General features: G+C 42.9%; 1 protein-coding gene across 1 annotated transcript in view; it reads left to right on the top strand.

Annotated features, from left to right (window-relative positions):
- LOC111232951 (protein jagged-1b-like) overlaps positions 1-24,381 on the top strand; it is a 30,599-nt gene extending 6,218 nt beyond the window's left edge. The window contains exons 3-27 of the mRNA XM_022760661.1: positions 4,496-4,553; positions 6,780-6,805; positions 7,453-7,687; positions 7,996-8,056; positions 8,520-8,650; positions 8,891-9,010; positions 9,443-9,556; positions 9,630-9,743; positions 11,090-11,203; positions 12,219-12,265; positions 13,973-14,146; positions 14,849-14,999; positions 15,391-15,555; positions 15,645-15,758; positions 15,872-15,985; positions 17,045-17,158; positions 17,240-17,356; positions 18,290-18,317; positions 19,063-19,148; positions 20,268-20,381; positions 20,596-20,705; positions 21,478-21,708; positions 21,816-21,947; positions 22,346-22,496; positions 23,112-24,381. Coding sequence (XP_022616382.1) covers positions 4,496-4,553; positions 6,780-6,805; positions 7,453-7,687; positions 7,996-8,056; positions 8,520-8,650; positions 8,891-9,010; positions 9,443-9,556; positions 9,630-9,743; positions 11,090-11,203; positions 12,219-12,265; positions 13,973-14,146; positions 14,849-14,999; positions 15,391-15,555; positions 15,645-15,758; positions 15,872-15,985; positions 17,045-17,158; positions 17,240-17,356; positions 18,290-18,317; positions 19,063-19,148; positions 20,268-20,381; positions 20,596-20,705; positions 21,478-21,708; positions 21,816-21,947; positions 22,346-22,496; positions 23,112-23,644 — 3,354 coding nt within the window. The 3' untranslated portion in view covers positions 23,645-24,381. The remainder of the gene's footprint in view (positions 1-4,495; positions 4,554-6,779; positions 6,806-7,452; positions 7,688-7,995; positions 8,057-8,519; positions 8,651-8,890; positions 9,011-9,442; positions 9,557-9,629; positions 9,744-11,089; positions 11,204-12,218; positions 12,266-13,972; positions 14,147-14,848; positions 15,000-15,390; positions 15,556-15,644; positions 15,759-15,871; positions 15,986-17,044; positions 17,159-17,239; positions 17,357-18,289; positions 18,318-19,062; positions 19,149-20,267; positions 20,382-20,595; positions 20,706-21,477; positions 21,709-21,815; positions 21,948-22,345; positions 22,497-23,111) is intronic.
- The last annotated feature ends 1,255 nt before the right edge of the window (positions 24,382-25,636 follow it).

The following is a 25,636-nucleotide window of genomic DNA, read 5'->3' as shown; positions in this document are numbered from 1 at the left end:
GGTCGACCGGCGGAGCCTGGCACAGGAAACAAAAAAAACATCCCAGCAGGCCTTTCTGCTCCCTCTCACCCCATAATGCACTGGGGCAGTTTTCACTCCCTCCTTCCTTCACTTCTTTTCCTTTATGTTTCAAATCTAAACTTCACCGTGTCTCTGGTTCCGCCACAAATCTACGACCCTCCAGTGGTTTAACGTCCAGATCTCACCTGCTAAACTCTGATGAACTCAGTGTTTATTTATGAGTTCTGTCCGGACACGTTTCACATATTAATATTATACGTATAAACTTCCCTTTAAGAGGCAGAAACCTGGAGCAGACTTCAAGGAAAATCCTAACTTCAGCGGTTCAGTGCCCCTGATCTGAGAGCAGAATCAGGATCAGTGAGATCTGAGTGAGTCTGAACCTGCGGCCGACAGATCTGTGAACCCTCCCGCTTCCCGTCATGTCTGCAGTGTACCACGGCGCTGTTTACACCAACGCCACATAACTGCCACTAATGCAGAACCGAGCTGCCGTGCCGGAGCTGAGATCCCTCTGAACAACTCTTGCAACATTCTTGCGTCACCTCCCTGGCTGAAACTGGATCTAGGCGTCGGGCTGATTCCTCCTGACCCCGCAGGAAAAATAAACATGTTGCCCACCAAACACGGTGGGTGGCACCTCCAAACATTTTAGCAGCTAATTAGATCTTCAGGCGAGAGCGGGGAGGGAGAACCTGACAGCTGGTCACCTGCCAACAGGTTCCACTCGCTCCGTGCCAAAACATCCACCAGCATTCATCCGCAGACCGTTGGTGATTTCCCATCACTCCCCGTCCCTTTGATTGTTTGATGGAGGAGGTGGAACTGCTTTCTCTGGCCGCAGGCTCGGTGTGGGAAAATAGTTTGTTAGCAGTGAGAGCCAGGCGACATGTGGAGGCAGGTCCAGGCAGAGGAGGGAGGGAGGGAGGGAGGCTTCGAACCAGCTCTCACTGTGGCCGCAAAAAAGTAAAACTTCCTGTGTTTCTGTCTGACGCTGCGTCCAAGAAGAAGATGCAGTTCAGGCTTCACTGCGTCTCAAAGCGCCAGGAACATTCAGGAGGTCGACAGCAAAACAACAAGACTTCAGATAATCACACTGGAACATCTGTATTTACATGTCGTTGTAACATTAAAGCTCCTCCAGTGTAAAGGTCTGTGTCCATGTGTAGTGTGATTATAGATCAGCTCTAGCTTCTATATTAATACTGTGAAAGTATCAAAGCCTCAGTCCACAGAGAAATGCACACAGCCTGTATTCAGAAACTGAGCCTTAAAACCAGCCGTCAGGACTTCTGGAACTTTGTGATGTCACAACAAAGCAGTCACCAAGCCCCGCCCACCTGGACCCACCATCCAAACCTTTACAGGATTTGGTTTCTCTGAGTGTTTTTACCTGAAATCTTCTATATTTTTATTGGATCACTCAGAAAACAGTCAGCCAATCAGAAGAGAGGCTCAGAGCCTCCTCTCTTCTGATTGGCTCACCGACCTGTTGTTACTAGAGCTCCAGAGAGAAGCCTGAGAGAGGAGATGAAAACAGATGTAACACTTCAAAATAAAACACACTTATTCGTAACTTTCGATATAGACGGTCATTTTTTTTTAAAGAGACAGATCCACTTCCTGCTTTGACGTCTGTTCTTACTCTAGCTTCATATGGTTTTCCTTTACTGTGAAGGCTTGTTACTGGTTTGTTTCCTGTCTGATGCTCTCAGATATTAACCTGGGGAGTTGTAGAATAAATCCAGAACCAGGTTTCAGTGTGATTGTTTGACGTGGCTCAGTCCAGATCAAAGATCCTACGAGCTACAGCAGAGCTAAATATAACACCTCTCCTCTCAGTGTACCATCCCTGTTCTGCGTTAATGTAGAACCACCATGTGTTTCCATCCTCGGTAGAACATCAGAACACAGGAACCGTCCCCTGTGTGATGCCTGTCACGGCTCATTACGCTCCAATAATCCTGTCAGCGGCTCCGAGCGCTCGATAACCAGACATCACAGCCGAGCTAACCGCTAATCTGTAAACGACACGGAGCGGCTGCGGTTTCCTGCAGCGCTGAGTGCTGGTAGGAGCGAGTTTATCTAGCTGCTGTGGATCTACGCCAACATCAGCAGGGTTTGATAAATGTGGACAGGATGATGTAAGACCACCTAGGCTGACGTTCTGCCACATTTAAACCGACGTTAAGTTCGATGCTGATTCTGAGAGTCGACCAGGAAACCGTCCGGTCATGTGACCCGGTTTTCAGACGCTCGCACTGAGTTTTCCCACAGTGGCGTGGATGGAGCTCAGATCTCTTCACACAGGACTCACACCTTCACTGGTTCCTAGATTCGGGGCAGATCTGCAGCTACAAACATTTCAACCTGAACCGAACAACAGGGAAGTTTCTCACTTTCATTTCAAGTCGACATTTACGCTCTGAATGATTCTCAGTGAGGAGGAAGCTCTGAGTTCAGCAGCGCAGACTCTCAGGCGGACAAACAGTCACCGGTTTACGAGTTGAAACAACAAGTTTTGAACCTGACTTGATCCCGGCGGCACGGTGGAGCAGTGGGTAGCACTGTCGCCTCGCAGCAGAAAGGTTGTGGGTTTGAACCTGCCGGCCTCTGTGTGTGGAGTCTGCATGTTCTCCTCTCCAGCTTCCTCCCACAGTCCAAAGTCAAGTGGATGATGACTCAGTGGATTTGAACTTGTGACTTGTTGGTTTTTCTTCTTTATTTCCAAGACCTGAAACTTGTGACTTAAAAAAGACTTTGTCCAACCCCTGGACATTACGCTGCTGTAGGGCCGGCTGCTGTCCCACACTCGGGCCACGGTTCCTGTTTAAAGACCTGGTGTTTTTCCTTTCTTTTAAAGTTCAATAAATGCGTCGTGTTCAATAATCTCAGTATTGATCAAAATAAACATGATTATCATTTTTGCCATAGTCGAGCAGCTCTATGTTCTTATTGGCTGACACAGATCTCAGCGTGATGAGCTTTTATCAGATGAATCAGACTTTATTTTAAACTAGAGCTGCACAAAAAATACAAAAATCATATTGTGATTAATTTGTCAGATATTGTCACGTCTTTGTATTTTATTTTCACAGTAGAAAACGATAGAAAACGAGGATGGTGTGATGTTTGTTGGGTCTTCAACATGATTGTTTATGTTCCTTTACGTCTGGAGAGTATGACGTGTAGACCGGGGCGTCGCTGTAGCAACACAACACTGATGGTGCTAACGATGCTAATGCTAACTACAATGTGACACGCACGACTCGGTGTCCTAAAGAACAGACGTCTGAAGTCTGAAAACTACAAGTCAACAACTACACATGGAGTCAGGTTGTGTTATTGAATGTCATGTCTACACACACACACACACACACACACACACACACACACACACACACATACACTTGTACGAGTGAGGAGCCTCTAGCTGTAACATTGGTTCTAACCTCAGACAACCCTCACTTTGTTTTCACTTCCCAAAAATGGCCTCACTTTCGAGGGTTGAGTAAGAACCTCACAAAGATAGGACACATACACACACACACACACACACTTCAGTCTGTGATTTCCCGCTCTTTATTTTTGGGGTTGACGTCGAGCTCTGAGTTCAGATGGTGTGAATGTTGGAGAGAGAGTGTCACTATAGAAAGAGAGAAAGAGCTCCAAGCCTCAAACCACAATCACACACACACACACACACACACACACACACACACACACACACACACACACACACACACACACCCTCTCTGTTATTTGATAGTGGTGAGAGCGACAGTGGCCTTTAGAGAGACAAATAGTTTCAAAGTGGAGCTGAAGAAATAATAAGATTTAAACACACACATACACACAGAGAAACACACACACAGAGAAACACACACACAGAGACACACACACACACACACACACACACACACACACACAATGTTGTAATGTTTCACAGTTTAAACTGTAAATCATTTTACAGTCGAACGTGAAGCAGTTTTATATTCAACATATTTATATTTGTCCTTGAATAATGAAGAAATACATTTTTGCTGATTTATTGATTATTGGTATTTATCTGATGGAATTTAATCTGGAAAACTCAAATCAAATCGTGATCCCATTTTCTTGTATTGAATATTGATAATTGATTGATTGAATTGGGAGATTGGTTCCGTTTTCCTTCAGTGTTTTTTTCATGTATAAGTGACGCCATGTCTCCTCCTCAAAAAGCCAATCAATCAATTTATTTATTTATTTAAATTTCATTCTATGACATGATTATAGTTTCATAATAGTCAATAAAAATGTCAATAAATAGTAAAATGTCCAATTTATGAAAACTACAAAAAAAGCAGCAAATGTTTGTTTTGTTTTTTTTACTTGATGAATTTCACATGATCAGTTCAAAATGTCTGTTAATTTAATATTGATTAATTCTGTGTGTGTGTGTGTGTGTGTGTGTGTGTGTGTGTGTGTGCAGAGGTCCTACACGTTGATTGTGGAGGCCTTGGACTTCAACAATGACTCGTCCTCGAGCGGTGAGTACCTTCATCATCATCATCATCATCATCATCATCACCACCTCTCTGCTCTGTTTAGTTTCCTACTGAAACAACATGACCTTTGACCTTAGAGCTGCTCAGCCACTAAAACTAAAATCCACAACGACGTCTCAGACTTTATAAAGAACCATGTGCATTACAACCGTGAACACCTGGGCTGTTGATGGGAAAGCTAACTTTATTTTATTTTATTAATTCATTAAATGTTTTTACCTAATTGACAAAATATTGAGTAAAGAATAGAAATGAAAATAAATAAAGAGCCTGAAATGACACAAAAACAGGCTTTACTACATCCAGTCGAGACTTATAGAAACAGACAATAAATAAAGAAAATACCAAAACCAAAAAAATGAAGAAAATGAAAACAAATATTAAATATTTACATTAATTATTTCTGTATCAGCTGCAATAAAGAACTTTTGTTTGAAAACCAGCAGGATTTAAATTCTGAAAGAAAAGGCAACAAACTGAATTTATCTTTGTGAATATTAAAATCATTAAATACAGAATTTCTGTTCATTACATAAAACAGTCAGTTCATGTGATTAAATGAGTCTGGAATTAAAACACACAGACGACATTAAATGACCATCAGTGAACTTCCTGTTTCAGTCCTCGCTGTTCTTCTTGTTTATAGCAGCAATAAAATAAAACGTCCAACCTCCTGAGGACGAGTTCACATGTCCACGACGAGACCCATTCAGAAAACTGGTCGTGTGTGTGTGTGTGTGTTTTCACCCGGCGCTCAGCGAGGCGGTCAGACCGAGAGTGTTGGCTCGGTGCTGTATTTGGCGTCCCACAGGGAACCATTATAGGCCCGGTGTGAAGTCGGCTGACCCCACCCCCACCCTCCCACCCCTGCCTAGGTGGGTTTCAGCGCAGGGAGCGAGGATGAGGCGGGGGAGGGGGTGAGGGAGAAGCTGCTGTGCTGGGTCTCTGTGTGAGATTCTGAGGGTTCGTTCAGACAAACTGACGAAGTGCTGATGAGCCAAACGAGGACAGAACAAATATTGACACACACACACACACCCCCCCCCCTCCTCTTTTAGCATCAAAAAGCTAAGTGACCCCAACACGTGGCCTGTGATGGACACCTGCAGCGTTCTGTTACTGTGGTTCAGCTCAGGTGACTGAAGAGGGGCAGCAAATGTCACAAATGTCCCTGACTGACAGACCAACAGACCGACCTTGTTACCCGGCTGCTCTGGAACTGCAGAGAAGAGGAGGAGTGCTTCCAATACACTGAGCCTCGCCTCCATTACAGCAAATAAACTACTTTGAATCCATGTATCATTATTACTAAAGGAGGCAGAGGAAGAACTAAACATAAGACACAGAGCAGAGGGAGAGAGAGAGAGAGAAAGAGAGACAATACTGTTACTGCAGCAATAAAAGCCCCGTTAAGACACAAAGGATTCTGTCCACTGAAACACTAGAGGGTTTTTAATTTAATTTAATGTGATAATAGATTTAATGTTGAGACAAAGCTGCCTTTGCTTTTGTAATGAGTTCAATAAATCTACATCTAAAACTTCCTTCAGTGGGACAAGAAGTTGACCTGTGATCCACCTCTGCTACCGTCTGTAATAAAGCCTGAAATCAATAAGTCCGATCAGCTCGATGTTCCACATTAGAAATCTCATCAAGTTTGATATATTAGCTTTGTTTACTGATCGATCAATAAGGCAACACAACGGGCCGAGCTGAAGTTCAGTGTGAACTACTCCGACACTGTAATGTGCTAATAGATGAATTCAAAGGATTTTATATTCATAAAATAAAAGTGCAAGTAAGAGGTAAAGACTCCAGATGTTGTGGACATTATAAAGAGTACAGATGTTTCTGTCAGGCAGGTGTTTCCTCCACAGCTCCACAGTTTCATCAATGAAGTGCCATCTTTGGATATTTGCTCAAACATCCTGGACGGAGCAAATCCAGCCTTTTTTTTCTGAGGTTAACTATTTTTCAGATCTGCTGCCTCAGTGTCACTTTCAGCAGCTTTTATTTTATTCTCCATCGTGATGTGAAGTGTCACAGTTTGCTTCCAGCCCGGCGCCGTCACCTGCTCCGAGGTCGAGCGTTTTCAGCTCTTTCAGCCGGTCAAACAAGACGCCGTCACCTCAGCCCGACCACACTTTCCACCCCGCCGGTGAAATACCACAGAGCAGCTCAGCATTTTCAAACTGTGGAATATTCCAGCTGCCCCCCCTGACCGTCGAGTTAAAGTCCCGTTTAGAGCTTTAATTATTCGTCAGTTAATCATGACTTATTCACTGGTTGCAGCCAGTTCTTTCAAAGTAAAAGCCCTCCAGTCATTCCTCTTTGCTGCGTGCCTCTGTGGTCCCTCTAACTCCAGACGACGACCACGTCACTGTGCGTCATCCTGGACTCTGAGCTCTGCTTTGATAAACACGTCACCTCTGTTGATAGAAATAATTTCTACCAGTAAAGAAACAGTCCCAAACTTTAACTTCAACAAACCTCTCTTCACTGGCTCCAGGACGTCTCAGATCTGAAAGCTCGTCTCTTCCGTCCGTCCCATGATTACGACCGGAACTAAAAGGCGTCAGAGCTTCTGCAGTTTTTTAAATCTCGGCTAAAGACACATTTTTACTCACTGACCTTTCAGTCCGTCCTCATGTTCAGAGTTCTCTTCATTCCATCCTTGTTGTTTCTGGTTTTTGTGTTTTTGTCTGTTCACATCTTTACCATCAGACTGCCCTTATACAGGATTTATAATGAGGTTATTCATTCAGTTGTTAACACTCATAAACAAGTTGACTGAACGTCCCTCCACCTCAGTGCTGATCTCCACCGTGTTGTGTTCACAGGCGGCGGCGGCGGCGGTGGTGGCGGCGGCGCCCTGATCGAGAAGGCCGTCCACTCGGGGATGATCAACCCGAGCCGCCAGTGGCAGAGCCTGAAGCACAACGGCCCCGTGGCTCAGTTCCACTTCCAGGTCCGCCTCAGCTGCGACGAGCACTACTACGGCTTCGGCTGCAACAAGTTCTGCCGCCCGCGGGACGACTTCTTCGGCCACTACGAGTGCGACCACAACGGCAACAAGACGTGCCTGGAGGGCTGGTCGGGTCCGGACTGCAACACCGGTGAGTCTCACTCTCTTCTCTCTGTTAAAGAAACGTTCTGCAGTTTTTTATATCGTGTCTCTGCCTTTTATTCTGACGATCCACGTCCGCAGACTTCCTGCTGAGATGAACCGTCACAGTTTAGTCTTTCACTGTTGATGTCAGAGTGAATTTATTGTAGTGTGGTAATACACAATCCTCCTTCCTCTGGTGCTTTCAAATGCCTGTGGGAAACTTCAAACAGCCGCGACCGCAGAGTCGGCCGCTGACAGAGACAAAGAAATCCATATGAATGTGTCGATGTTTTCTCCTTGTTCCTCTGTGAGCAGCGATCTGCAGACAGGGCTGCAGCACGGAGCACGGATCCTGTAAAGTCCCTGGAGAATGCAAGTGAGAACCCACGTCCATTTATTTTGCTTGTACTGGTTTGGGGTAGTTAGTCAGAGAAGCCTGGAGGGAAGCAGCTACACTGACAAGATGAACCAAATATTCATGGGTTCGTTATCAGTATTTACTGTTTTCTTTAAAAAGCTTTAGTTCTCTGTGTATTTTCCTTTTTTGTTTTCTTTTAGATTAGATCACATGTTCCCAGCGTCACAGCAGCGAAGTGACAGTAACTAATACCAGAAAGATAAATAATAGATATGATATAATATGCAGGATTTGATATTTACACAGATGTACAAAGTAAGATGTTGTGTGTGTTGCTCCTGACAGTACGAGTAACCTCTGATGTGTTGGTTGTTTCACTTTAAATAATATATAAACATATAAACTGAAATGATACTGACTCTAAAGTTCAGACTGATGGCAGTACTGACTGTGTGTGTGTGTGTGTGTGTGTGTGTGTCAGGTGTCTGTACGGCTGGCAGGGGGAGTACTGTGATCAGTGTATCCCTCATCCTGGCTGCGTTCATGGCAGCTGTGTGGAGCCCTGGCAGTGTCTCTGTGACACCAACTATGGAGGGCAGCTGTGTGACAAAGGTAAACACACACACACACACACACACACACACACACACACACTCTACATTTTCAGCAGCAACATTTCACCCTCATCACATTACAAGAACCAGGGCAGTGATTGGTCAAATGTAAAAGCTGCAAGTTGAATTCAGAGTAAATCTGTTCATTACAGATGATGAATATTAATGAGCTGCCTTAATGATTAATATTAATTATTACCGTCTCGTTATCTGTGTCGCCGCGTGTTTTCGTCCTCAGATCTGAACACGTGCGGGACGCGGCAGCCATGTTTGAACAGAGGAACCTGCAGCAACACGGGACCAGACAAATACCACTGCTCCTGCCCCGACGGCTTCTCTGGAGTCAACTGTCAGAGAGGTGAGGGGGGCGGGGTCGACGCTTCGTTTCCCATGGCAATATCCGTGCTATAGTCAGTATCCCCAGAGGATAAACCATTCATAATCTGGACATTTCCTCTGGTGCCGTTATGAGGAAAAATATTCCACCTCTGCATAAGAAATAAAATAAGAATAAAGACTTAGACTTTCATGAAATAGTCTGATCCCATTCCTGCTCCCCAGAGGTTGAACCATTACAGCCACCGTGTTTAATGTCCATTAGAAACCGTAGATGCTCCTTCCAACATCTGTTCCCGCCTCGTAATCATCCTGTTTAGACATTTTCTTAGTATCAAATATAATCCAGGTGATTGGTGCTTGTTTCCATGGTTACATTGCTAACAAAAATAGCTCGTAGCTAATTCAGCAAGATTGACCCACTGATTGTAACCACTGAGCCTCGTCTCCACAGCGGACCACGCCTGTCTGTCCAACCCCTGTTTGAACGCAGGCAGCTGTGTGGAGACCAGTCAGGGTTTCGAGTGTCGCTGCGCCCCCGGCTGGACCGGACCCTTCTGCTCCATCAGTAAGATCCATCTCCACTCCTTCAGCTTTTATTTGATCCTCGACTGCTGGACTGAACTGTATGTGTGTCTCAGATGTGGACGAGTGCCTGGTGAACCCCTGCAGTCATGGAGGAACCTGCCAGGACCTGGTTAATGGTTTCAAGTGCACCTGTCCTCCTCAGTGGACCGGAAAGACCTGCCTCATCGGTGAGTCCTCCTTCAGTCCACAGAACCAGAACTTTTTCATTTCAGAAAAGGTTTGAGAGGCTGCTCAGGAAACTTTTTATTTAAGTTATGATTCTTCCGTTGTGGAGATTTGCCATCGTTTGATGTGGATCTCGTTGTTCATAAACCTCCACCTCGGGCGTTGTCAGTCTGGCACGCCGGAGCTCCGTCCTCCGCCTCCTTCCTTCTGGGACTCCGGAGGTTTTTGTTCCTAATCTCCAGGATGATCTCCGGAGGGATGGTTATGGTTTGGGGGCTCAGCTTCCGAGATCGCCCCACCACAGCGCTAATCCACCGCCGTCCACAAACTACCAACCACTCAACCTTTAACTGTGGCTGGTTAGTTTGGTCTGCCAGCTCTCATTGTGGAGCCTGTTTTCCACTGCTGAATGAGTCTGGACACATCCACCGCTCTCAGATGTTACTAATGCTCCTGACTGAAAGCCAGACTCAGAATAGCAACTGAGGACTCCAAATCAACCCATTAACACTGTTTACATTTCACTATTCCAGAGACTCAGGAATGACATTTGTTCCATCTGTTGTCAGCGTGCTGTGACTCCTGACCTTTGACAGCTGTGTCCCTGGTTGTTCATTGACTTTGGTTAAATGGTGAAAACTAACGAAGCATCCTTAAGGCAACACTATATAACTGGAAAGGAGCCACCGTGAACACAAGGCATCTGCAGGATGATGCTAAATGCTAAAATGTAGCAGAACAAAATCATAAAGTCAACAAACGGATTCAGTATCTATCTACAGTTAGCTAACAAGCTAACTTAGACCAGACCAAGTAAGACTTTAGCAGCAAAAACTCTTCATTATCACTCTGAATTTAATTTGAAATCTATCTTTTCAAGGTTGTGGTTAGGTGTGGCACTGCTTTGAGCTAAACGGTAGCATGGCAATATGCTAACAATGACCAGGTTTAGCAGGTATATTAATTAACATGTTCACCATCCTAGTCTAGCATATTAGCATGATAACATTTATTAATTAGCACAAAAAATGTACAGCTAAGGTTGAAATATCTGTATATTAATATCATCTTTGGCTACAAAATCTTTCAAACAGAGTCCATGCTAACCGCTGTCAGTGAATCGTAGCGATGTAGCATGTGTTAGCCTTAAATCTTCTGACATTATTATTACACCCAGATCTTTTCCCTCTGTTGGTTTAAAGAAACCAGCTGTGTGTCGTTTTCTTCCTTTAATCAACCATCAAGATGGAGGAGTGTAAGGCAGTACCAGCAGGCAGCGCTCCGTCTCTCTCCTGCTGTCTGCAGGGCGCTCTGCTTTCTCTCTAATTTGTTTATCGTTGTGTTTCAGATGCCAACGAGTGTGACGACAACCCCTGCATCAACGCCAACTCCTGCCGAAATCTGATTGGAGGATACTTCTGCGAGTGCCTCCCCGGCTGGACGGGCCAGAACTGCGACACCAGTGAGTAAGACGCTCCAACGCCACAATAATCTGTATGAGCGAGGAGGAGATGGGAGGAGGCAGCTGCCAGAACATTCAGCCCACAGCAATAACAATTATCTTTATTTGTATATGAAACGTTTACAAAAGGCTTTTGTTTTAAACTTAGTTTGAGGAATTTTTTGTTCCAAAACAAAAAAATACAATGGAAAGAGAGTTTTGAAATCCGTGAACGTTCAGCAGCAGCATGTTAGTGAGGACAAGACTGGAAGAGATGACGATGATTCTCACATACATCCCTAGGTTCTTCCCTCAGATGTTGTTTAATGTGTTAAATATGGTCCATCAATCGGTTTTGGTGTTTCAACTTTTTCATCAAATACTCTGGATGTTGGTTTAAAATGACTCGTATCACATACAGCTACAGCTACTGGGTCCAGGTCCAGATTTACAAGTTCAACACAGCCTCAGCTTTTACTTTAACATTTCTTTTCTGTGTTTGTGCAGTTAAATAATTTAATAAAGCTTTTTTCAACAAGCTTTAAAAAACCTTTAACTTTAACTTCTGACCAGAACAAGAGACGATCATTACTGTCGTCGTTTTTGATACAGACAGAAACAGGTTTGTTAAAGGGAAATCGTCCCTCCATCTCTGTCGTTTCACTTATAGTTGAACTTTAAAGCTCCATATTTCGGGCTTGGTGACTGCTTCGTTGTGACATCACAAAGTTCCAGAAGTCCTGACGGCTGGTTTTAAGGCTCAGTTTCTGAATACAGGCTGTGTGCATTTCTCTGTGGACTGAGGCTTTGATACTTTCACAGTATTAATATAGAAGCTAGACCTGATCTATAATCACACTACACATGGACACAGACCTTTACACTGGAGGAGCTTTAAGTGTTTTACATCCCTGTTGTTTCCACAGCAGCTTGAACGTTTCCTCTAAGATAAAGAAGAGAAACTTCCAGAACAATCGTGTTTGAAATCTTTTCAAAAACAAGCTGACATGAAACTTGTTGTGGATTGTTTCTTCAGATATCAACGACTGTCGCGGCCAGTGTCAGAATGGAGCTACATGCAAGGTGAGGAGCCTTTTGTTTTCTCTGTGCAACACACACACACACACACACACACACACACTTTCCTCTTCAACACAGCAACAAACGGCAAACACTGAGCCATGTAGAACAGAGGCGTAACTGTGCGTGTGTGTGTATGTGCGTGTGTGTGTGTGTGTGTGTGTGTGTGTGTGTGTGTGTGTGTGTGGCCTCCCATGACAACAGCAGATCAGATTTCTCCAAACTGTCTCATTTCCCAACAGCAGATAAACAGTCTGTCCTCGTTCTTTTCCACTGGAGATTATTTTTTCTGCCTTTCTTCTTCTCACAATGGTTTCTTGTTTAAGGATTCGAGTCAGATCACGTTACATCGGCAGCAGTTGACGTGATCATGCACAGTGTACACAGTGTGATTTATAGTATTTATGGGTCAGTGTCATCACAAAACATTAACAAAATCAGAGTGAAGGTAATTTGAACAACGTCTCCTCAGAGGCCAAAACAATATCTCAGTTTCAAACCATAATAACGTGGCTATAAATGTCTGCAAATGGTGCGTTCAAGACGACGGTAAATTGGAAACTTCTGTTCACATGATCAACTGTGAAAACAATATGGACACCTGCAGTGACATCTTCACACTTTGTTGTTGTCTTTACAATGAACACGGAAAGTGTCTGAGGTGAATGTACTTCTGTTTAAGTTCTTAGGTAAAGAATGATAAAGATAATTCTAATAAGTTACAGGACGATGAAATGAAACAAAAACAATAGAATAAAGAACTGGAAGTTTTTTCTGACAAATACAAAATAGTTGAACATAAATAGCAAAGAGAACAATAATAAAAACAATCTGTGTAAAAACAAACACAACATGAATCCTGTAAATGTAAATATATCACATACAGTAGTAAATAACATGTTAAATGTAATTAAATAGTGTTTGTAATATTACCATCCCTACTAGTGATGATGCCATGATTGTAGTTGTTATGACGTCAAATCCTGCCTTGAAATAATTTTTTCTGAGTCTGACCTTGTAATTTCCAACTTTCCGACGTGTCGCGAACGCAGCATTAGTTTGGCTTAAAAGCTAACGTCAGTTTCTGCCTGGTTGTTTAAAATCACTGTGACGCTGAAAAGATACAAATAAATCAGTTGGACTCGAACACACAAGCAAACAGACATTACAGAGTAATGCTTTAATAAACTGTGACACTGTTAGCGTATCCGCTACAACTCAAATTTGGCTAATTAGCTTTGCGCTAACTAGACTTCTCAATATAGCGCTTCATTAAGCTGCTTGACGTTGACACATTTTTCTATATTTAATATTAAATGCTTCCTTGTGAGGAGAGATTTCTGTCAATCAAATGTTTGTAGTGTTGCACAGTTAGCCTGTTAGCTACATTAGCGCTATCAGGTTTGTTGACCATCAGTCCCGTCCGTCCAGCAAATCTAAAAACTGATACGCGATTCAGAAATTTAACAAATGACGACAGCTTTTTTATTTTTTAAATCTGTTTATTGATAATAAAGTAAAATAAAATATAAATACTTCAAGTAAACAAGAACAATATATTTTACAATTTAAAAAAGGAAAAAAGAAAAAGAAAAAAATAGTGCATTAAGATGAAGAGACTGTCGTGGTTCTCAGGGTTCATCAGAGCGGGACATTTAGACAGTAACAGGTGATCACAGTAGTAACTCTCTGTCCGTGTCCGTCCTTCAGGACCTGGTCAACAGTTATAAGTGCGTGTGCTCGCCGGGTTTCGGCGGCGAACACTGCGACAAAGACGTGGACGAGTGCGCCAGCGGGCCGTGTCTCAACGGCGGCCGTTGCCATGATGAAGTGAACGGCTTCCACTGCCTGTGTCCACCCGGTTTCTCTGGAAGTCGCTGTCAGGTGAGCTGTTGCAAAGCCACGCCCACTTCTGTAACCTGGGAGGTTTCATTTTTGGATATAAACCATATTAACAAACAAACATTTACCAGGATCCAGCAGCAGTTGGTTTTCCTAACGTCTGTTGTGATTTAACCTGCTGCTCATAAGAGTTTATTGAATTAAATAATAATATTAATTAGATTATTAGAAAATATTAATTTCCAAATCTTAAAAAGTTTGAGAATCACACAAAAAGGAATGAATGAAGGAAACGTACACCTCCACTTAATGTTGAAATGTTTGAATTTCAATAGATAAACCAGATTAATTATAATGTCTGTTGATGCAGCGATGGTGGGAGGTAACATCATCACACAGAATCAAACGGCTGTTTATCTTCTCTTTCCCGCCTCATGTTCAGAGATAATCGCTGTAACTTTACACCACGTCTTTGTCTGAACGGTTCACAACTCAAACCTCAACCTGAAAGAAACAGAGAGTTAAAGATGTTTACAGTCATACTGATGGATTTATTAACTGTTTAAAAGATAATCAATATTGTTATCATCATTTAAAATCTTGTGTGTGTTGATGTGTACCCCACAGCCTGACATCATCCTCTCAAAGGTGTGTTGGCGACCTGTATGTGGTTACCATGGAGACGTGTATTGTGCAGGTGTCATAGAAACAGTGCTGAAGCTGAGCTGTTCCGTCTCTCTACAGTTGGATATCGATTACTGCCTCCAAAGTCCGTGTCAAAATGGCGGCCATTGTTTCAACCTGGCGTCCGACTACGTCTGTAAATGTCCCGAGGACTACGACGGCAGGAACTGCTCGCGCCTGAAGGACCACTGCCGCACCACGCCCTGCAAAGGTTCACATTCAGTCTACGTTCAGTTATTCATCGCTGTCCCGTTTTTCATACACACTTAGCATAAACCTTAGCATAGCGATACGTTTCAGATAATAAATAATGATGAGCAACAAAAGCTAACGTCAGTCTTCACACAAGTAAAAGTGGCTTTTCTAGGCTTTGGTTTTCGTACATATTAAACTGGTTCCAGCCTTGATGCTAAGCTAAGCTAACAGGCAGGTGTCAAACTGGTACAAAGGACCCCAGTTGTTTTTTTCCTTCTAAATGTTGCACAAAAAAAATAATTTAAAGGAAATTGGCAAAAGAAAATGTAAATTAATGACCATTCCCATGTAGATGAAAAACGTTCCTTCCTCTGTCCGCTCTTCCTCCTCCTCCTCCTCTTCCCCAGTGATTGACAGCTGCACAGTGGCAGTGGCGTCCAATAGCACGCCGGGCGGGGTGCGTTTGATTTCGTCCAACGTTTGCGGCCCCCACGGGCGGTGTCGGAGTCACGCCGGCGGTCAGTTCAGCTGCGAGTGTGAGGAGGGATTCACCGGGACCTACTGCCATGAGAGTGAGTGCATGAGGCTTTAAATAATTATTATGTACAATTATATTTTTATTTTAATATTATTTCCTTCCTTTTCTCTCTGTGTCTCTCAGACATAAACGACTGTGAGAGCGCCCCCTGTCTAAACGGAGGGACCTGTATTGATAAAATCAGTCAGTATCAGTGTATCTGTGCTGAAGGCTGGGACGGCCCCACCTGCCAGAACAGTGAGTCCTCTTCTTCCTCCTCGCTTCTCTTCCTCAGCAGCAGCAGCAGTAACGGTGTTACAGCGGCCATGTTGGAGGTGTTGTTGACGTGGTTTTGTCTCGTTGTGGCTCAGACATCGACGACTGCAGCTCTGCTCCCTGTCAGAACCGAGGCGTCTGTCGAGACCTGGTCAGTGATTTCTACTGTGAGTGTAACAACGGCTGGAAGGGAAAGACCTGCCACTCCAGTAAGTCCCGTGTGTGTGTGTGTGTGTGTGTGTGTGTGTGTGTGTGTGTGTGTGTGTGTGTGTAAAACTTTGTTTTTTTAATGTGTCACATTTCTGCATAATTTTCTTTCTGGCCTTTGACCCTGTTTTCATTCCCCCAAAAAATTCAATTATCATCATGATTTATAAAATACAAAATGTATTACATTTGGAAAAGTTGTGTATGACCTGACTGTTATTTATATAATATACATTTTTAACCAGTTTTATGTATTTTTAAAATCAAAGTTATATTTAATAAATGTTACCATTAAGTGTTACAAGTGTTTTACACATGACATAAAACCATTAAGACAAAATAGAAAAGAAAAAGAACAAAGTGCAGGATATGAATAAACTGTCCATTAAAGGCAGCGAGAAACAGAAAAGTTTTAAGCCCCAAAAAAGAACCGAGATTAAGGCTAACACTGCGCGCTAACATTAGCATGTTAAGCAAGTTGCATTGCAGCCTCTTATGCTATGTTGTGTTATGTGCTTTTTATGACTTGCCCTTTGTCTTATTGAACTGATTCAGCGGTTGAGCTTTAGTGTTGTTTTGAAATAATAAATGTATGTGTCATAAGTTAGCATTTTCTTTAAATGTGAGCGTTGAGACGGGTTTTATTTTGATATAATTATTGGCATTGGCATATTGACGTAGAGTAAGCATTCTGACATGCTAAACATTAGCGAATTACAAGTTAGCTTATTACAGTGATCATGCATACTATTTTCATTTTAACATGCCAATTGTTGGCGGTGTTTATGCTCTATTGATCGTGCTAATCAGCTCATCAATTAAAAACAAAGCACATTTGAAAACATTCTGTATTAGAAGTGACAGTAAAACACTATACGACTTATGTTCTATAGTGTTTGTTTTGCAGGAGAGGATCTCTATGAAACTAAAGCTCTGAACTTTTGCAAAACCTCCAGAGAGAGACTTAGTTTGAGACGCAGTGATTTCACTTTACATTTGACCTGGTTTTTCATTTGTTGGATTCATTTTATTCTGACTTGCTCAGCTGTTTTTACTTCCAGGAGAGAGTCAGTGTGACGAGGAGACCTGTAACAACGGAGGAACCTGCTACGATGAAGGAGACGCCTTCAAATGTGTGTGCGCTGCAGGCTGGGAGGGGGCCACCTGTAACATCGGTCAGTCTCACAACACGTGTGTGTTTGTTTAAAGTGTTTCCATGGTAACCGCGGCGCTGACAGTCGCGTTTGTCTCTCCAGCGAAGAACAGCAGCTGTCTGCCGAGTCCCTGCGAGAACGGAGGAACCTGCGTGGTCGACGGAGACTCGTTCAGCTGCGTCTGTAAGGAGGGCTGGGAGGGCGCCACCTGCAGCCACAGTGAGTCACTGCACACCACGACACTGACCTACCACCAACATGCACCATAGTTCAACTTGTAGAGATGTAGTCGATTAATCGATGAGTCGATTGACAAATAATCTGCAACTATTTTGGTCTTTTTTTCTGATGTCAGTTTCTTAAACATGAACATTTTCAAATTCCATTTGTCCTCTGTGATAGTAAACATAATATCTTTGGGTTCGGAGCTTTAAGTGAAGACGTCAGCCGGGCTTTGAAGGATATTTTTCACAATTTTCTGACATTGACCAAATGACTAATCTATTAATCAAGAAAATAATTGTCAATTTAATCAGAGATAAAAAAAAAAAATAGCCATTAGCTGTGTAAGTGTCTGTCTGAAGATATTACATTGAAGAGACACACAACTCTCAGTTCACTTGTCACAGTTACAGCCATAACTATGCAGCTATACAGTTTTTGAGGCATGATAAAATAAAGAAAAGCTTTTTCCACATTGTTCCTGCTTCTGTTGCTCCGCTGTCTTTACAATTTAAAGCCAAATATGGTTTAAAAAACTGTATTCATGATTGAAATCCCTCTTCTTTAACAGAGCATGTAGCATGCTAACACTGCCAGCAGTTAGCATTTTGAAATTTAAACTGTATACATGACAGTGGAAGTTATAAGCTAACTTTTAGTATGCTAATTAGCATGTCAGAATGCTTACATCATCACTGTGCAAATACTCACAACTGTCACACTTGCTAATATGTTCTCAGTTAAAAAAAAAAAATGTTAACATATGACATGTGTTTCCTGACAACGTGTAGTTTTAGTGACTTGAGGCTCCGTTAACAAACATCTGGATTCATCTTCTGGGGACCGTGAATGGCTGTTCTGAAATGTAATAGAGTTGGACTAAAAGAGACACAGTGAGCGCAAGCTAACAACGTTTTCTTTATTTTCCAGATGCCAACGACTGCAGTCCTCATCCCTGGTGAGTTTAACTGAATTAGACATTTGTGCTTTGGACGGACACGGACACACACACACACACACACACACACACACACACACACACACACACACACACACACACACACACACACACACACACAGTTATATTTATCATTACTGTTTTTAACTGAATAAAATCCAGTATTTTTGACATCAGACATTTGGTTTGAAGCTGTAGGTGTTAGAAATCCCCGCAGCAGCACATCATCCATCACTTCACGTCAAAACACGAAGCAGTAACATTTGGAGTTGTGATTATTTTTTGTGATAAACCTTCACATGTCGCATTAAATTCTCCTTTTTTGGCCTCCTCCTCCTCCTCGTTTGTCCTTTCAACAAATCAAATCTGGAACAAAACAGGAACAAAACAACAAAGTCTCTGCCAGTTTCGCTTTTATCTGCTCAGCTCCCACTCTTCTCTCCAAACCGCAGAGTCAGAAACTGCTCATATCTTTAAAAAACACCGATCAGGAGAGAAAAAAAAAAAAAAAAAATGTTTTTCCGTCTATAATTAAGATTAGGGTTAGAATGAGGGTTCCAGCTCAGTTAGGTCAGGCTTCTTGATTTATAGCTACGGTGGGAAATTATGGTGAATTCAAACCATTTTTCCTCCAGTGGATAAAATTCTGTTGTTTTGCCTCTTTTTTTGTTCCAGTAGTGAAAGTCTTGTTGTTACTCGGGAGTGTAGACTGTACATGTCAGTGACCGTCTCTGTCCTCCTGCAGCTATAACAGTGGGACCTGTGTCGATGGAAACAACTGGTATCGCTGTGAATGTGCTCCGGGATTCGCCGGTCCAGACTGCAGGATCAGTGAGTGTTGACCTCTGACCGCTTAACATGTATCCCTCCATGTATCCCTCCGCCTACTTTACTGTCTCTTCTCTCACTGGCTTTCAGTTCCTGCCTCAGTGCCTTTGAGCCAGACTCTCTTCCAAACCTCAGCAGCTTTCAGAGCCGATCACATCTCTGACACTCAGTAAAATCCTCTTGTTCTCCAGAGTCTGTTCCATCTGTGTCCAGTACAGGACGTGTTTAGCCTAGCTTAGCACAAAGACTGGAAGCAGGGGGAAACTGCTAGCCTTGCTCCATAAAAAGAAAACAAAATCCACCTTAACAACTCAATCAGAAAAATAATCTGCAGTTATTTTAATTAATTGTTGAAGACATGTTTCAAGCAAAAATAATAAATTAGTTAAATTCTCTGGCTTCTTCAAATTAGATTTTTTTTCAATACTTTGTTTATTGGCTTTTGTTCATTTTAAATTTAGAGTAAAGCAGAACATTCACCCCTCCCCCACCCCCCCAAAAAACTACTGTCTAAATAAAACTTAATAAACAAACTTTAAATATTGAGTTATGCGTATAGGTTGAGATGATTATGGCCGAGAATCAAAATAATTTGATTAATATGCACATGTAAAAATATATAAACAAAAATAAAGTATAATAGTAAAATAAAGTAAATAAAATAATAAATTACATACAAGGTAATATACCTATATATACACAAGTCAGAAATCAACAACAACAAGCGTATCATTCGGTTATCATCCTCAGATGTGATTTTTAAATGCGTTTTTCTTCGTCTCACACGATTGTAAACCGAATATCTTTGGGTTTTGGACTCTTGGTCTCAAAGGAAATGCTACTCGAAGACAGACCTCGGGTTCTAGAAACTTGCGAAGGATATTTTTATCAATTTCCTGGCATTTTAAAGTCTAAACAGTTGATCATTTAATCTAAAAAATACTCAAGTTAATTCATGATGGAAAGACTTATTTGCAGCCCTGCTGTCGTACAGATTCCTCTCTGCCTGACTGGTTTCTCAGCCTCCACCTTCTCTTTGTTACTAACGAGGGACAGATTTATTTACAGTGGATGTTCTGAGAACACAGTTGAAAACAATTACTTAAATAATTTCTCTTTCAGACATCAATGAGTGCCAGTCGTCACCCTGCGCCTTCGGCTCCACCTGCGTGGATGAAATTAACGGTTACCGCTGCATCTGTTCCCCGGGAAGAACTGGCCCCCGCTGCCAAGAAGGTAACAGCTCCTCTCTGCTGTCAGACACTTTGTCCGACTTATATATATTGTTGTGACTGTGACAACAACTATGAGACATATTTTACACTTTCTCCTGTGTATGGTCCAAGATATTTTAGAGAATAAAAGAAAACGCTTTCCGCTGACTTAAAGTACCGAGTCTTTCATAGAACTGTAGTGGCGTCATTGGGATGATGCTGGTTTTGTGCTGCAGTGTCGGGGAGGCCGTGTGTGGTCGGAGGGCTGGTGGCTCTGGACGGAAGCAGGTGGGACAAAGACTGCAACAGCTGCCGCTGTCACAACGGGAGAGTCACCTGCACAAAGGTAGGACTGAGGTTTTGACTGTGTGCAATCACATTAACGTTTATGCTGTTGCACATTCAGACATTTTCCAGTTCCACTTGTTCCATGTGCAGAAAGCTTCATAAGCACATTGAAAAATAACATTTCTAGAAACCTTTTTCTGTCTTGTAGCTAGTCACAGATATATCGTATTGTTGTGTATGTTGACCAGTAAGAAACAAAAATAGCAGCAGGCAAGGGCGTAGGTTTGTATATGGACAGTAGGGACATGTCCCCACCAATATTTTGGGCGGACGAAATCATATTAGATCATTCCAGTGTTTCCTCCAAGAGGCTACATCTCCAAGACTGTGGATTTAGGCATGCTAACATTTGATTGGCTGAAAAGGCGGGGGCTATCTGAAGGTTCACATCATGAGAGAATATCATAGTGGTACCTGACGTCACCAGAAAAATGTCAACTGATGTTATTCAACCATGTTAGCTAGTGTTAACTAGCAAGCTAACCCTGGCTTCTGTCATCTGTAGGCTAGCAGTCAGGATGCTAGCAGGAGTAAAGATAAAATGGTGAATATATCAAAGTATGAGTTTCATTTCTGTCGAGAAATCCCATGAAAATGTCGCCACGACGTTTTTTATGCCATACTATAATTTATTTAAGGGGCAGCACGGTGGTTAGAACTACTGCCTCCACAGCGAAGGGGTTCCGGGTTGGAGCCCCGGGCTTTTTATACCGTCCTAAGCAAAGAGAACACAAGATGATCTAACTTCCTCTGACTTTCGTCTCTGACAGCTTTGGTGTGGACCAAAACCCTGCAGCCTCCACAGTAAGACTCACGGCTCCGAGTGTCTGGCCGGTCAGACCTGCGTCGCCGTCCAGGACGAGCGCTGCTTCGTCAAGCCCTGCCCCAGCCAGGGGGAGTGCTGGAGCCCCGGCCACCGGGCCCCGCCCACAGCCAGGTGTCACCCAGAGAGCAGGTGCGCCAACGTCACCTTCACCTTCAACAAAGACATCATGGCGAAGGTCAGTCTCGGTTTCCTTCGTCTGCTTGCACCTTCTGAATTTCTCAGTTTCCAGAGTATTTGAAACCTTCATGCTGTAGCTGATGTTTTCCCTCTGGGCTGCGACAGGGCGTGACGGTGGAGCAGGTTTGTCGAGAGCTCAGGACCCTCTATGTTGTCAAGAACCTGTCCTCCGATTCCTCCGTCTCCTTGACCTGCGAGCTGTCGCTCAGCACCAACAACGAGATCCACGTCGCTATCGTAAGTCCCACCTCCGGAAACGTGGTCCAGAAACAACACTCTGCGGATATGATCTAGTTGACAGGTCGATTTCCAGTCGACTTCCAGTACGTCACATTAAACATTTACTGAAAGTCCTGAATTTCAAAATGGAGAAGAATCAAGAATTTTGAGGTTTTTAAAAAAAGAAGTGAGAAGAGATAAGAGCAGTGACGGGGTACAAAGCCCCCGCTGACATAACCAGTCAGCTTGAGGTGAAGTTTTGAAAGGTTAACAAATAGTCTGAAACCACTGTTGCTGCAGCCAGAAGAAGAAAACACGTCCTGTTCTCCAGACGAAACACAGAGCGTTTATTTAGACTGAACTGTCAGAGATAGACAGACCGACTCATAACGCTGTTTCCCTGCCGAATGTTTCAGTCGACGGAGAACCAGAGAGGGGGTTTGACATTCGTCAAGGAGATCACAGACCGGATCATGGATCTGGTCAGCAAGAGGAGCGCCAACAGCTCCATCATCAGCGCCATCGCTGAGGTTCGAATCCAGAGACGGCAGAGCCACAACGCCACCGGTGAGTCGACGCTGCATTTCCCTCTCATGTATTTGAGTGTGAAAGTTCATTCTTGACTTTGGACTCAAGGACCACTTACGAGGTTTTTGTGATGCCAAAGATCAGAAAGAGTTTTCAATCTCCCCCCACATACGACCACCTGTTATTAGGGCTGGGCGATGACTTTCTTTCTTTTTCAAAGTTTTAAAAGTTTAAACAATTTTTTAAAAGTTCACGTGGTGACACGAAGGCTTAGGACGAAGAAGACCATGGGATGGGGTCGAAAGCTCCTAAACATCTTGAGTTAAGACTGTTTTGTAAAACTGGATGTGCATGTTTTGGGTTGGTGAATGGATGGATGATTTAATGCCCCACTTCTATCAATCAAACTTTATTGGTACAGCACTTTTCATACAGGTCAGTGCAGATCAAAGAGCTTCACAGACTGAAAGAAAAAAGGACAAATCACGTGAGAAAGCTGAGAATCAGATTCAATCAAATAGATTTAAAAAGCCGTAATAATTAGCAAAAAAAACAACAGAAAATACAAATTTACAGTTGTGTCATCGTTAGGAGAGTGAAGGTCGTAGATGTTCAGGCGACACTCTGACCTCTGCTCCTCTCTCCATCCAGCAGACTACCTGGTGCCCCTGCTGGTTTCCGTGGTGATTGTCGTGTGGGTGTTGGCGGTCGCCTCGATGTTGCTATGGTGCGTGAAGAGGCGGAGGAAGCAGAGCGCCCACACGGGGGTCAGCACCCAGGCCGCCTCGTCATCTCTGGCGCCCGCGGCCGAGGACAACAACGCCCTCCACAACAGCGTCAGCACCACCCGTGAGCAGCTCAACCACATCAAGAACCCCATCGAGAAAAACCCGCCCAACCTCCATCAACAGCACCACCTCCTCCTCCATCACCACCTCTACGAGGACAAGAACTCCGTCAACGCCAAGATCAGGAAGTCAGACGCCGGGAGCCAATCGGATGAGGACGAGGTGGACAAGAGGCTGCAGAAGGCGAGGTTCTCCCGGGCACCACCCGCGTACTCGCTGGTGGAATGGGAGGAGCGCCCCCCCCACCATACGTCAGGCAAACCCCCACACTGGACTAGCAAACAGGACAACAGGCATCTGCAGTCACAGAGCGTAAACAGGATGGAGTTCATCGTATAGCCACCGGGCGCAGAGTGACGAGATCAGAAACTTGTCATTTTTTATCGTTTATTTTTTGTACAGAATTGAATTTCAGTGGATTCGACGGCTTTGGATTTTTGCTGTTTAATTTATGTTTTGACTGACACTGGTCTGAACGGTCCACTGTGATTGGCTGGATCTCCGATTTCTGTGGACGATTGAACTCGGACATGCAGTGGCGTTCCTGAAAAAGCCTTTCACGCTCGGTTTCAGTTTCATGAAATCAGTTTCATTCACAAATAATTTGAGTTATTTGAACGTGCTGCTGACCTGTCGCACCGCAGCACCTGACCAATTTGGAAGAAAATATTTTGTTTTGTTTATTTTTGTTTGTTTTTTTTGGGGGGGGGGGGTTAAGTGTCAGCAGTTGCTGTCAATATGAAGAATCGTCCATGTAGAATGTTTCTGTATAGATGTAAATAATTTTTAATTAATCATTGTGTATATTTGATTTATTAACTTAATCGTCAAGAGCCTTAAGATATTCTTTTTTATTTATGAGTTTAGAGTCGAAGGGTCGACAGCTTTGTAAGCTTCACACTTCCTGATGGAAATTGTTTTTTGATATATTTTTCATCATCGCCAAAAGTGTTCTTGAAAGAATAGTTTATTTTTAGCCTTTTGGATTTGGGCATTTTCGTGCCTCAATTAAATGTTTTGTACATCGTCTGTTGTTTGATACTGTTTTGTTGGTTCGTTTGCCAGAGGTTTTCTGTTGTAAGTACTTTACATGTAAATGGGGGGGGGGTTGCTGTGTGGTTAGAGACAGATTTTGCTGCTGCAGGGTCTTTTTTTATACAAACCAACATGGTGGCAGACGTATTGCTTTTGCTACTGAAAAGAAAATCTCCAAGACGCAACTTTTTTTTTGTAATGATTTGTATTTTTTTGTACAGTGTAAAACAAATAGAGCTGACAACAGGCTTTGTATCCTGTTCCCATGTGTTTGTAATAATCTGAGTGATCAAACCTGCATAATTAAGGAAGTACTTGAAAAGAGAGTTCAATAAGAATACTGTAGAGCCATTATGTGACATTTTGCCTGTCTTTGATTGGAGGATGAAATAAGGCTGTGAAACCATGTTTAGTTTCAGTCGTCAGCCCCTTTAGTTTATGATGGAGGAATTAAAAAAAACGTCTTTCTCATACGTTTCACTTTAGTGCTTTTTGGACCTTGAGAAATAAAAGTCTGTGTTCGTTACTGGCAACAGTGGATTGTTATTTTTTCGAGAGTCACAATCATGTCCCTCAGAGACGTTCGTAAGTAGTGTGAGACTTTTTACGGATACATGAAAAGGCAAAAAACCTACAGTCACAAAATGTATCACAGTGATTAATTTCAGTGTTTGTGTGCACACATAACAGTACATACTGTACAGTTGCTGCAGGCTAGTTTTGCTAATCTGATTATCATTATTCTATAATAGTGTAGTAGTTATAAACACTGTCTGCCACGCAGCTTCAACAGGCTGAGCTACAACAGCTTTCTGAGCTACAGCAGCTCTCAGAATAATTAGATCTGGAGTTTAGATACGACTTTAACTTGATCATTGGAATTATGATAATAAACATCAAGTATGAATTTACATCATCGGCATCCAATCTAGTCTGTGAGAGTTGTGCTTTAAAAAAACGGTTTCATGGAAAAGGATTAACCTGTGAGTTTGCCAAGTTGTCTTGGTTCAGTTTTCCCACGTCCAATAAAAAGTGGTGCACAGCTGCTTCCCTAAACTTTGCAACAGGAAGCATCTGGAAGGCCAACAGCTGCCGTCAGCTGACAGCAAAGCAGTCAGAAAAACTTATTAGAAAAAAATTATCTAGCAGTATTAACTATGACAGAAGACTTGAATCAAACCTGACTGAAGAGAGAGAAATCGTTGATGTTTCCAAACCAACACAAACTCAAAAACACTGAGTATTAGTAGATACTGCTTCTTGTACGACAGTGCAGTAGAACTAGTTTTTGCTTCC

This window comes from Seriola dumerili, unplaced genomic scaffold (assembly GCF_002260705.1).
Source record: "Seriola dumerili isolate Sdu_G_001 unplaced genomic scaffold, Sdu_1.0 BDQW01000349.1, whole genome shotgun sequence".
NCBI lineage: Eukaryota > Metazoa > Chordata > Actinopteri > Carangiformes > Carangidae > Seriola > Seriola dumerili.
This window is presented reverse-complemented; position numbering and strand designations above follow the sequence as displayed.